Source organism: Manihot esculenta, chromosome 6 (genome assembly GCF_001659605.2).
Source record: "Manihot esculenta cultivar AM560-2 chromosome 6, M.esculenta_v8, whole genome shotgun sequence".
NCBI lineage: Eukaryota > Viridiplantae > Streptophyta > Magnoliopsida > Malpighiales > Euphorbiaceae > Manihot > Manihot esculenta.
Window position 1 is genome coordinate 27,938,523 of NC_035166.2, and position 12,815 is coordinate 27,951,337.

At 33.1% G+C, this 12,815-nt stretch overlaps 2 protein-coding genes and 1 pseudogene across 3 annotated transcripts; 2 read left to right on the top strand and 1 right to left on the bottom strand.

The window, feature by feature from the left end:
• Positions 1 to 1,983: 1,983 nt before the first annotated feature.
• Positions 1,984 to 5,669, top strand: LOC110618185. The gene is made up of 4 exons (XM_021761280.2): positions 1,984 to 2,504; positions 3,791 to 4,052; positions 4,347 to 4,414; positions 5,135 to 5,669. Exons 1-4 carry the CDS (start codon positions 2,370 to 2,372, stop codon positions 5,486 to 5,488), a joined length of 819 nt encoding a protein of 272 aa, XP_021616972.1. The 5' UTR covers positions 1,984 to 2,369; the 3' UTR covers positions 5,489 to 5,669.
• A 569-nt stretch (positions 5,670 to 6,238) lies between these two features.
• LOC110618186 lies at positions 6,239 to 8,546 on the bottom strand. Of its 2 annotated transcripts, XM_021761282.2 has the most exons (3): positions 8,361 to 8,546; positions 7,701 to 7,782; positions 6,239 to 7,592 (listed from the first exon to the last, which is right to left on the bottom strand). In XM_021761282.2, the coding sequence occupies exon 3, from the start codon at positions 7,153 to 7,155 to the stop codon at positions 6,517 to 6,519; it is 639 nt and encodes a 212-aa protein (XP_021616974.1). In that variant the 5' UTR covers positions 7,156 to 7,592; positions 7,701 to 7,782; positions 8,361 to 8,546; the 3' UTR covers positions 6,239 to 6,516. The 2 variants fall into 2 exon arrangements, with proteins under 2 accessions (XP_021616974.1, XP_021616973.1); XM_021761281.2 differs by lacking the exon at positions 7,701 to 7,782.
• Positions 8,547 to 9,007: 461 nt separating this feature from the next.
• LOC110618187 lies at positions 9,008 to 11,810 on the top strand (annotated as a pseudogene).
• Positions 11,811 to 12,815: the final 1,005 nt, after the last annotated feature.

The window sequence follows — 12,815 nt, forward strand, 5'->3', positions numbered from 1 at the left end:
TTTTTTATTTTTTATTTTATATAAATACGCTTGCAGAAAAGGGGGAATGTGGGTATCTTTCAGATGAGCCCCGCACTTGAACCCTTAACGGCGTTTAGTCCTGGAGGCCTGTAGCCCCATACTCATAATCTAGTGGCACCCAGCCACACACAGACGGCCCATTATTGAATAGTCAAACGACTGGCTCAAGTCTACCTCTTACGTGAATTAAATAATAGTAATACTAATAATTCGAAAAAATAATAATAATAAGAGTTGTCAGCACGTGGCAGCAATATTACGGGAATGGTGGGAGCCTGGGAGGCGTATTAAGCCAAGCATTATCTTTTATTATATGAATTTAATCCCATTTAATTTTTATATATGGAATATTATTAAATTTTTTTGTTGCAAAAAAAAATCTAATAAATTAAGATTGTTTATTAATCATAATTCTGCTACAATAATATTAAATATATTAAGTAAATATAAATCTAGACCTAATCATAATTCAAATAAATTAACTATTACATTTAACATACAAAAAGCATACAATTTTAATTTTGATTCCTTAAATTTTAAACCAAAATCACTGAAGATTCTGTTTTGACTCGTGGCCACCTAAGTAGATCTTTGAAATATCTAAAAGAAGATTTAATAATATTACATGTCAATCCGCCAAAGAGCTATTTAGATTTTTCCCTAAACATAGTAATTTATATGGGCTAAGAAAAAATATTCTTTAAGAAAATGTCTCACTATAAAAACATAAAATGAATTTTTCTTTTCTCTAACTCAGTTGATAGTAGCGGTACATGATATAATTTTTTTCATGTAAAATTTTTTATGTAAAAAATATTTTTTTATAGAAATGTTTTATGGAAAATGTTTTATAACACGATAATTTATTTTATGTTATTTAATTTTAATTTAAAAATAGATATATTAATAAATTTATATATTAAAATTTTTTAATAAAATTCTTAAAATATAAAAATACAAGAAAAATGTATTTTTTTAAAAATTAATTTATTTTTTTATTAAAAAAAATTTAGTTTAAATTTTTTGAATATTGCCGTCTATCTGAAATTGAGCTAAGCTGTAATTGATTAATCTACAAAAAAGAAAATGTGTGGTGGTCAGAGCATATGACTAGCTACTCTGATGCTTAAGTAATAAACGAATATGATGAATTGTTTAAAATTTAGAATGATTGAGTAATAATACATATACTAATTTTTATGTATATTTAGTATAAAAGTAAAAAGTGTAGTTAATTATTAAATTTTTTAAAAATTATATTGAAATCAATTAGTTGATAAGAGATATCGTAACTATATCTGTTAATAGTAATATTTTGTAAAAGTATTGTTCTATTTAAAAAAGGTGAATTTTAGTATAGAATTATAATGATATGATTACAGCTCATTTATTATGTCGTATAAATTGCAAATATAAAAAATATTTTAAAAAAAATATTATCCTCAAAACAAACTCTAAGTCTAAACAAATATTCTTTGGGAGCTCAAGTTTAGGGTGTCTTGATCCTCTTTGCTTACTATGGCCTTAGCAATAAGTTGTTTCACCCTTATGTAAAACTGTCTATAACTTTTGAATTGATTGAGCCTTCAAATTATATGGGCTTCAGGCCTTTATTCTCCATAAATGGATCGTTTTCCTTTGAAAAAAAAAAAAAATAAAAGAAAGAAAGTAAAAGAAAAACGAGGAGTTATTCGTTTTCGACTGTTTTAGCGGTTATAACTTCAAACTAAAAGCGAGGGCATAACGGTAAAACTAGCACTCTGTCGGTGTCTCGTAGGTTAATAATTACGCGCGTGAGTGGGCCCACTTATCCAACTCAGCCTAATCATGGCTCAGGAGTCATCGATAGTGGCAGACAGTTGTGAAAAATAACCGCTGCTTTTGTAATTTGACAAGATATCGAAGGGCAATTTCATAAACCCCCCCCCCCCCCCCTCCCCCTTCTCTCTTTTCTTTTTCCCTCTCGAGAAATATCACAAAACGCCATTAACGATTTTTAAAATTTAATTTGATTGTCCAGTATAAAAATAAAAATAAAAAAAGCTCTCTAACTCGAGAAGAGAGAAGATCTACGAACTGCAGAAAGAAACAGAAACAGTGTCGTATTAAAATTAAATCCCAGTGAGAGCGAAAATGAAAGTGGATAAAGTTCGGTTCTTTAATTGAACGGAGAGAGAGGGAGGAGGGCGGGATTTAAAAGCGAAGAATACAGAAAGAGGAAAGCCAGTGACCAGTTTCTTTGTGAATCAGAGATTCAGAGAGAGCGGGGAGAGGAAGAGGATACCAAGTTTTGAAGTCTTAGGGTTAGGGTTAGAGTTAGGGTTAGAGTTAGGGCTTTGTTGATAAAGATGACGGATGTGATATTGCATATATACGATGTGACGAATAGTGGATCGGAGAAGACCAACAACACCATTATGCAGATCAACAAGATTTTCAAGGACGGTATTGGCTTCGGCGGAATCTTTCACAGCGCTGTTCAGGTTCTTTTATATATTGGTTTGATTTGTTTGTGTACCTGTGTAATGGAGTCACTGTGGTTGGGATCTATGGTTCTTTATTTAATTAACTGATGTGGTTGGGGAGAAACGAGTTTAGATACTGATATGCGGTTACTTGTTTGTTGTTGATTTGATTGTATCAATAATGGTATATTCTTGCGTTGCAGGTAAGATCTGAGGTTTGGTTAGTGTTCGTCTGGGTCTTTGTTCATTAAATTATCTTTTGTAATCCTTATTGTCAATTAAGAGGAACAGTACCTGGGCCCATAGGTGGAAATTTTGTGAGAGCTACGGTGTGTTGTATGTGTTTTTAATAGATGAATATGTGCCGTAATAAATTTTTAGTTGTTATGTAGAATATATCTTCAAGAACTAGACTAACCATGGAATCGGCCGATCATATTGTTCAAATGGTGGGCTTCTAGTTTCATGGTTGTTACTTTGTTTTGTTTTTGTGTGCTACTGCCTTCCTTTTAGGTGCATATGAGTAAGGATGTGAAATTCTCAGTACCTGTTTAAAGAAGGGATCCTTTTCTCTATTCTCTACCTGTTCCTATATCATTCGGTTTCTCTTGTAGCAGTAGCAGCGAGTGTTATTCATTACCTTTTATTGTTTTCCCTTGTCTAGTACATCTTTAGTTTCTTTACCTGTTCTTGTTCTATATCCCTATTTGTAGTTTTAAGCTTTCATTTCAATGAAGAAGCTATGGTTGAGTTAGCATTCTTAGGTAGAGATGTGAATTTCTCAGAAAATAATACAAACCTTCAGATTAGATAGTGTCAATCTTGCAACAGTATTTTTCAATTTCTGTCTCTTGGTAGTGAACTGCTTTGCTGAATCGTTTGTCTTTGAACCAAATGGCTTTCTGGTTTCAATTTTGAATTATCTGGTGAAACTGTTGCAGGGAAATCCATCTCTTTTTGTGGACTGGGGGTAAATATTTTTAATGGGCATTGTTCATAGCCTCCAGTGTTTTAAGAATTTGTGGAACTTTGACTCTGAGTTTGTTTTGAACATATGGACATCTTGTTTGCTGATATGAAATATCACTTGATAAAATGTTGCATATACTTCTTTATGTTGCATTTTTCTCTGTTTGACTCAACTTGCATGACCTAACATTACATACGCCCTTTCACTTTCTTGTGGTAATTGATAATTTTTATCTTTTGTTTGCAATTTATTATTTCAAAATTCTTTTATCAACAAGGTATGCTGAATCAAAATCCATGTAGCATGTGATAAAATTGTTTAAACTGTGTGACAGGTTTATGGAGATGATGAATGGTCTTTTGGGTTTTGCGAACACGGAACTGGAGTTTTTAATTGCCCTTCTGGGAAGAACCCAATGTACACATACCGTGAGAGCATTGTACTAGGAACAACTAACTTCTCTATCTTTAAGGTGAATCAGATATTGCGGGAACTGAGTAGAGAATGGCTTGGAAGTTCATATGACTTGCTATCCAAGAACTGCAATCACTTTTGTGATGAGTTCTGTGAAAGGCTTGGTGTGCCAAAACTTCCAGGTAACCATTCGTTTGCATATGTTAACATGGACCCTTATCCTGTTAAACTTGTGGATAAGTTGGCCAGGCATTTAGTCTGTGAATGTAGGTTGCATTTTACTTTGCTAGCTTATGGAGCTGCTCCAATCTGCTTTATAGTTGGCCTACTTTTGCTGTTCTCTGTTAGCCACTTTACCAATGTTCTGTTTGATTTCCCCCCTTTGTTTCTCTGTTGTTTTTCTGATCTAATAGATCTCCCATGATGGTGAAGAACATTGTTTTTATTACTGCATATTCTTATGGTGTCTTTAACAGGTTGGGTTAATCGTTTTGCAAATGCCGGTGATGCAGCTTTGGAAGTAGCTGGAAATACAGCATTACGGGTGAGATGTTGTGCAATTTCTTATTCTTGTATTGTCTAGGATCATCTTGTTCTATACCCCACTATTTTTGCTAGTTTGACATATGTTAGCTCTGTGAATCTCTGAAAACATAGAAGTCCAATTTGTTTTTATACATACAGAGTCTCTTTGTGCTAGTTTGGCATTGCCGTGCACCAGCCTTGCTCAAAATACAACCTGGAGAAACTAGCTTCTTGTTGAAGCTGCAAGTTAATGCCCTTGAGTTTGTCCACCTCAAAGCCAAACTGGGCCAAGTAGCTGGTTTTGATGCGATTTGTCTACATTCAATACTATCTTGATGTGTTCTGCTTTTAACTCTCCTATTAATTATTGAGAATATTTTTCCCTGGCAATCTGTGAAGATATAAATTAGTAACTTATGGTTCTCAAACATGCATTCTATCTTCTTCCTAGCAATAACAGAAACTATACATGCAAATTGGAATTCACTTATTATTCTCTGCTTGAGTCGGCGATGGTTGGTGCAGTGATTTGTTTCCCATTCGTGTGCTCCTTTTAAAATTTAACCTGCCGTGCCTCAATGGTAACTTTTCAAGTTAGTCTGAAATGTGGATTGTTAGTCAGATTAGAATATGGCATGTCATAACAGAATTTGATTTCTTATGACTGAATCTCTATCAGGCATTTGTATATTATTAAGTGTGACTATCATGTCTTGATGTGTGGGCGGGTATTTTGCAGTTTAGGCAAGCCAAGGCAGAGATCGTATCAGCTAGCAAAGTGGCATATCGTTTCCTTGTAGGTGTTGCTTCTAGTAATGGGCCTGCACATGATTCACCTGGCAATTCAAACAGAGGAAGCCCTAGAATTCAAGCAACTTGGTTTAAAAACCTAATTACTTCGGGTGCCAAACCATCTAGTAGCACAGAAGTAGACAATCAGGAAGAAGTGCATCTTCGGCAGCAACATGAGCAAGTGTCAGATTTACCACCGCGGCAGAATTCACAACAATTGTCAGATTTACCACCACGGCAGAATTCACAACAATGGGAGTCGGACATACCAGCACTTGAGAATTCCCGGCATGATGTATGAGGAAGCAATTTGTTAAAGCGCTGTCATCTGTATGAGTTGAAACTTGCAATAGAACATCACAGTAATTGATTGTGTAATACTGTAAAATTTTCATTGATTTTACCTACTGAATTTGTCGTAATGGTACTTTAAAGCTCGCATTGAAAAGTGTGTTAAATCTGTTAGTATGATTCTTCTTTCACCCAGCGCTGTGGGCATCGGCATTTTTGTGTGCGTTAATACGCGTAACTTGCTTCTTTAATCTACTCATGATTTTCCATTGTATAGTTCATTCAGATCTAAAGTACTGGTGTTTACTGTTTAATAAAATGACATTTGATATATCCGTGAAGATCAACTAGCATAGGCAACTGAGGATTGAGATTCTCTTGGTATTTTTTCTATCATTAAAGTATTTTGCCAATAATCAATAGTTGAACATAAAATCATCACTTCTTCAAATTTTACACTCGTCCTATCGCTCGTTGGATTTATTTTACGCCTTGATTTATCATATCACCTATCAAGGAAAAGTTTACAGTTATCATCTCCATCATTTACTTGCTTTTTTAAATTTTTATCATGGAAATAAATTCAAAGCCCCTGTCGCCACTCGCCAGCGCTTCTCGCTACACATCAATTTTTCCGTTAATACTACATTTATTAATACTAAACTCCACCCTTCACCCAACCATTGAAATTTCATAGAACACCACTGCTTGCATCAACGTCAATCATCAGTATCCAACTCTACAAATGGAAGAAGTTGTATACTAAAAGAAACTTAGAAAAGTCATTCCACATGCAAACAATACATCATACCAACAGTTTTTCAACCCATGAGGAAAACTCTATCACGCGCAACCAATCTTTGTACAAGTAAAGGACAACACGGGAAGAACAATAATGCAACACTTGTTGAAAGTAGAAGCACCAACATACGGATCTGATAAACAAAGACGGGACTTAAAAGAACTATATACAATACCATTATTCTCTCTACCAAGATCACGACTCAATTTAATGGGCAACAGAGTGCTTTCCATCTATCATCCCACCATTCCATCAAAGACAATTGTGTCAACGTGTGCATCCTCCGCAATCTGGAGTGATGAAACAGCCTGTGCTGCAATAACATCAGCTGAGAATTCTGTTGTCCCCCAACTTGCATCCTCCAAGCATGGCGCATGAAAATCTCTTCTAAAAGACCCACATGAAAATGCCCAGTTGCCGTTTTCCATTTTACTCCACTCGCTTCCAGTTCCACAAGCATTGGAAATCCACTTGACTCTTTCATGTGAATGACTTAAGCAGTCCTGATGCGGAAGGCATGCTCTCTGCTCCCCCATAAGGAGGTTGATACTACCAGCACAGTGCCAAGTGTTGAACCCATCTTCTTCGTTTAGCACAATTTTACATGGATCATCAGAGTCTTCACCAAGTAACACATGCAGAGCAACAGCCTCTGCTATTGCAGCGCCTTCTTCATCAAGCCTTTGCTGTTCTTCCTTTTTTTTCTGTTTCTTTTTCTCTAGTTCAGATATGATGGCCGCAGAAGTAGCAAGTGCTTTCTCCAAGCGCCTCTTTTTCTTCTCAGCCTGTTTGAGACGATCCAACTCACCTTTCACCTGCTTTTTCTTCACTTTCCTCACAACAGGTTGCACTTTATTACACGCTATACTATCCATGAAAAACAACCAACCTATGAATACTGACCTGTTTGCTCTACTTTTTTACCTTAAAAAGAAATCCTCTAAAACTTGTACATTTCCCTATGATTATGTTTCCTTCTCTATCTTGTATTTCCTATGTTTAATACCTTAATAATTTACTAACTATTTCAGTATAGAAGAACTTATAATATCTCAGAAGCCTCACAACTACACCCACTCAGGTCTGAAGGAATACCTCATCTTCCGCACAACACAATCCCAAACAGAAACAACAGGAGATAGCAAAAGAGAAAAATGGTAAACATTCACCGACTCATCCCTTGGCACCATTCTTCCTAATTTTCCGCAACCCTTGCATTTACCCATTTTGTGCACAAGAATAAAACCACAGAGCCAATCAAAACTACAAATGCAAGCACTCTGGTACAAAACAGCTCACATGGCCTTCCTTACTGCAGTCCAAAAATGCAAAAGTAAATAAAATGTAAGAAATCATAAACCACAAGAAATGAAGTATCAGGTATGCGCGCACACACACAAAAAAGAAGTAAGATAAATACATGGTATCCAACACATTATAAATCTCATTTCAAGTTTTCAACTCCAGTCATTGACGAGGGCCCAGAGAGATTAACCATAAACCTGGTCAAACAAATTACATTATTAATAAGACTAACAAAAAGCTAACCTAACTAACAGTTTTAAAAAACAATATTAGATTTCGAGATGAACACGAATAAACATATACCTGCACCTATGAATAATTTCATAATTGAACACTGTCACATCTTTAGTAAGATTTTAGATCCTAGAAAATTGAACTGTAAGCACCAATTAATAATAAACAATCACACAGAATAATATATAAAGTGCTGGGATACAAATATTTGTTAATTTAGTTAGTTTGAATGCCTAAAACAGGGATACAATCCTATCCAATTTTAACTTCCACTAATCTCTAAGCAATTAGATCTGTGCCACAACTTCTTATAATAACTCAATTCGATCACATCAAAACAAAACCCATTATTTCTAACCTATTGGCACAGAAAATTTAAACTACGGCCATGAAAAGAAAAATACGAACATCAGATCCAAATAGCAAACTAAGCTAAAACACATAAAATTAAATCACAAATATTTTCGCTAGAATCAGACTTATCCAGTAATCCACAAAACAATAATTTAAGGGGGAAAAAAAACGCATATGTGAATCGAACCTGGTTTAAATGGTATAGAGATTGGAATTGCCTTAAGCTTTCACAGCAGACGTTTAAATCACAACAAGAGAGAAAGAGAGAGAGAGAGGAGAGAGTAGTTCATAAAACAGGATGTTTGGATCTGGAGAAAGTAAGGGATAAAATAACTGCTTCACATGACACGGATGAAGAACAGAGCAAAGGGACGGGGAGGGAGCAATATCGTGGCACCGGCGAATAAAAAATAGACACGTGTTAACGGCAGTTTGGAGGGCATCAATGTAAGGGCCATATGGAGGGCAATTGGGGAAAATCAGGGTTTTCCCCTTATGGAATGACTGCCACTTGGCAGCCTTTTGTACTGGATCAGAAAAGTAAAGTGGGTGCCGTTTAAAAAGAGAAGGTAATGCCACCCGTCAGATTAGGTTTCTTTTTTGGGAGCAATTTGTTGAAGGGTCAAGATTCCAGATCTGAATTTGTAGTAGTAGAGATCAATTTGGATTCGCGATCTGGGCTTGCCTATCGACTCAAAGACAATTCGTAAACAATGTACACATATTACTATATATACATAAAAGCCCCCGTCTACGCAGCTGTTTTTGGGCTTAGGCCTAAATTATTGGGGCCTAGGGCTCGCAATCTTAGCACATACAGGCCCAACTCGTGTTACTCAGAATCTTTCTAATCGTATTTGAACTTTTCCCTCTGGCTCCGTCTCTTTTGGTCATTTCTTGGCATGCTATGATGGTCTGATCTATTATCCTATCGAATGATCTTCTTCTTCCTTCGCCTCTAAACCTTGTACTCTTAACAATGATATCTCTAAAACCACTGACGGATCCACAGTGAGGCCAAGAGGTCCATGCTAAAGCTTTCACTAACATTGTTCAGCTAGCCTCTTAATCACATTCTCAATGGCACATCTGCTATCTAATTCTTTCTTTTCGATCTTTTACCGAATTGAATTCACACCAAGAAAATCTCGATTCAACTACAAGCCCAGATTACTAATGGAAGGAAGAGCTTCTCGCTATCGAGAAAGCCCTGCTTGAAGAAAAGGCTACTGCCCTACCATCAAGAACAGATTCTCGCCATCTATTTAGAGGAAGAACTGCTTCTGAAACAAAAGCAATCGCAGCTTCTAGTCCGATAGTTCGCTCCGCACCTTAAGAGAAAGAGTTCCGGCATACTATTTTATTATGATACTAAACCCTTGGAGAACTTAACTACTTTTAGATTAGAGTTAGGCCTTTTATTCTGCTGTGTTTGGGCATGAGTAGACTGCTTATCTGTATTTGATTTTCTTGTCTAAAATAGTTGGTCTTCCCATATCACCTGTCCTTGAAAGTTCTTCCAATAGTCAATGAGCAGGAAGAGGTTTAGGAAGTTGATTCAAGAAAGGCAAGTCCACTGATTTGGCTACAATTTTTTAAATTATTTAAGTGTGTTTAAATAATTTTTTAAAAAATACTATTAAATTTGTAAATTTTTAAAAAAATTATTAATTTATTTTTATTTAAAAATTATAGGACTAATCTATATTAAATATTTATACTTTTAATTCATATAATTTTAATTATATATATTATTTAATATTTATAAATTTGAATATTTATACTATTTAATTTTTTTATTAAAATTTAAATAAATTCAATAATAATTTTTTAATAAATTATTAAATAATTTAATTTTATAAAATATAGAGATGTTTTTATTCATATAATTTTAATATAAAAATAAATCAGTGAATTTTTAAAAATTTATAACTGCAACACTGATATTATTTTTATGGCAATAAATTACTATGTTTTATTTCAATTCAAAAAATTTATTTTTAATATTTCAACTTTAAGGATATTAATATTTTTAAAAAAATATTTAAAAATACACAAAACCTAAAACAAATATAAAAAAATAAATTATATATTAAATTATTTAAATTTATGAAAAATAAATTTTAAATTAAAAAAATACTATAAATAATAGTTAAATTATTTAATATTTTCATACACTATTTGAATATAAAAAAAATAAATCTAGAAAAAATAAATTTAATAAATTACGAGTTGAATTAACTTTTTAAAAAAATAAATTATAAATATAAATCAAATCAAATAGTATTTATATGAATAATAAATTAAATTATTCAAATTAAAAATATATTAAATAGATAAATTCAGCTATTTGAATAATAGATTAAATTATTTAAATTAAAAAAACATTAAATAGATAAATTCATTCAAACTTGTAAAATTTTATTTATGTAAATTTTCTCCAATCAATTTAACTCTCAACTTAAAAACTTTATTTTTCTCTCAACTTAAAAACTTTATTTTTAGTATTTATATTAAAAAATAAAATAAATAAAATTAAAAATTTTACTAAAAAAATAAAATTGTCCCCAAACTTAAATTTGATCCGTCTAAAACCCCAAAATTGGTCCCAAACTTAAATTTGATCCGTCTAAAACCCCTTCCCACCAACCTCAATTCCTCCACTTTCTATTCCTTAACCCCATTTAAACCCTTTACCCCCAAAATTCAAATGCTGAATGCCTTAAAATCTCACTTGCATTCCGCCATTCAATCCGTCCTCCAATGAACAAAAAGCCCGAATTGGCTGGAGACACCGTCATTGTCGTTATCACCTCCGGCAAAGGTGCTGTCGGTAAGACCACCACCACTGCTAATGTCAGCTTGGCTTTGGCTCGCCTCGGCTTTTCCTCAAAAATCTCGACCTGCTACTGGGCCTTGAAATCGCTTTAATTACACCCTTGTTGAGGTTATGAACGGGACCAAGCACTAAGACAAGCGGAGATCCAATTTCGAACTGCTGTGCATTTCGAAATCTGGATCGAAGCTGCCATTGGGTTTTGGTGCGAAAGCATTGATTTGGCTGGTGGAGGCACTAAAAACCAGACTCGAAGGCTATCCTGATTTTATAACTATAGATTGTCCGGCTGGAACCGATGCAGGGTTCATTACGGCCATAACTCTATCTAGTGAGGCAGTGCTCGTTACAACACCTAATATTAGCAGTCTGCGAGACGCAGATAGAATGATGGACCTATTAGAGTGCGATGTGATTAAGGGTATAAAGATTATTGTGAATAAGGTGAGGACAGATATGATAAAAGGGAAGGGCATGATGTAAGTGCTGGACGTGCAGGAGATGTTGGGGGTGATTCCAGAAGATTCGGAGGTGATAGGAGCACGAATAGAGGGTACCCACTTGTTGAATACGCCCCTTACATTGGGTTGGCATTTGAGCAAGCTGCTTGGAGACTTGTTGAGCAGGATACTGTAAAGGCTGTTATGGTGGAGGAAGAGCCCAAGAAACGAGGGTTTTTCTCCTCCTTGGGAGAATAAACATTGATTGGTCCCATTTGGGCCACGTTAGATTTTGCAAAGCTAGTGAGGATTGATTTTCGAGATTGATTTTCTCTTTTAAATTTATTATTTAATTTTTAGATATTAACATTAATAAAATTTTATAATTTTAAAAATCTATTAAAATATTTTTATTTTTTATTTTTATAAATAAAATAATCATTTCGTAATTTTTTTCGTTAAAAATAATTTAACTTTTTTCATAAACGAAAAAATCATATCATATTTTTTTTCGTTAAAAATAAATAAAAATGAGAGAAAAAATTTTTAAAATTTAATTTTACTATCAAATAAAATCTCTTATTTAATTTTTGAATATTATTATTATTAAATAAGTCAATTTCTATATTTTTAAAAATTTATCAGAACGTACTTATCTTTTTTTATATCTATTAAAATGATTTTACGTCAATAAAATAGTCTCTCAACTCCTAAAAAAAAAGAAAAAGAAAAATATGACGATAAAAAAGAATAAAAAAATAATAAAAATGAAGAAAAATTACTTCATCCTCTTTAAAAAGGAAGAAGAAAAAACCAAAAGATGCCGATAAAAAAAACATAAGAAGATGACGAAAAAGAAGAAGGATGGCACCATCCTCATAATAAAAAGAAAAATTAAAAAGAATCAAAGAATAAGAAAAAAAAAGAAAAATCAAAGAAAAATAAGAGGAGAAAGAGAAAGAATCAACGAAGAATAAGAAAAAGGAGAAAAAAAAAAGGAGTAATTTGATTTATTATATTTTTAATGGTAAAAATAAATGAAAAATTATTTTATTAACATAAATAAAAAAATAAAAATATTTTAATAAATTTTTAAAAATATAAAAAATTATTGATTAATAATAATAATATTTATAGATTAAATTATAATTTTTTTATTGTATTTTAAACGGAGAATGATATATCAAATCATTATTATTGTGTATTTTAATTAACTGTGGGAGAAATTGAAAGCTTGCGAAATGAAACTCTATTTTTTAATTGTCGGAATATTAGGGTGAGTTTCCATTGGATGGATAATAAACGATATGTCTTCGAGAATCTAATCCATTATAGGACTAGATCGTCATAAAGCGTAATTTAATGC

Coding starts and splice junctions, on each gene's coding strand:
- LOC110618185 (XM_021761280.2), top strand. CDS start 2,370: ATGACGGATGTGATATTGCATATATACGATGTGACGAATAGTGGATCG. Junction 2,505..3,790: donor TCTTTCACAGCGCTGTTCAG/GTTCTTTTATAT, acceptor ACTGTGTGACAG/GTTTATGGAGATGATGAATG. Junction 4,053..4,346: donor TGGTGTGCCAAAACTTCCAG/GTAACCATTCGT, acceptor TGTCTTTAACAG/GTTGGGTTAATCGTTTTGCA.
- LOC110618186 (XM_021761281.2), bottom strand. CDS start 7,155: ATGGATAGTATAGCGTGTAATAAAGTGCAACCTGTTGTGAGGAAAGTG.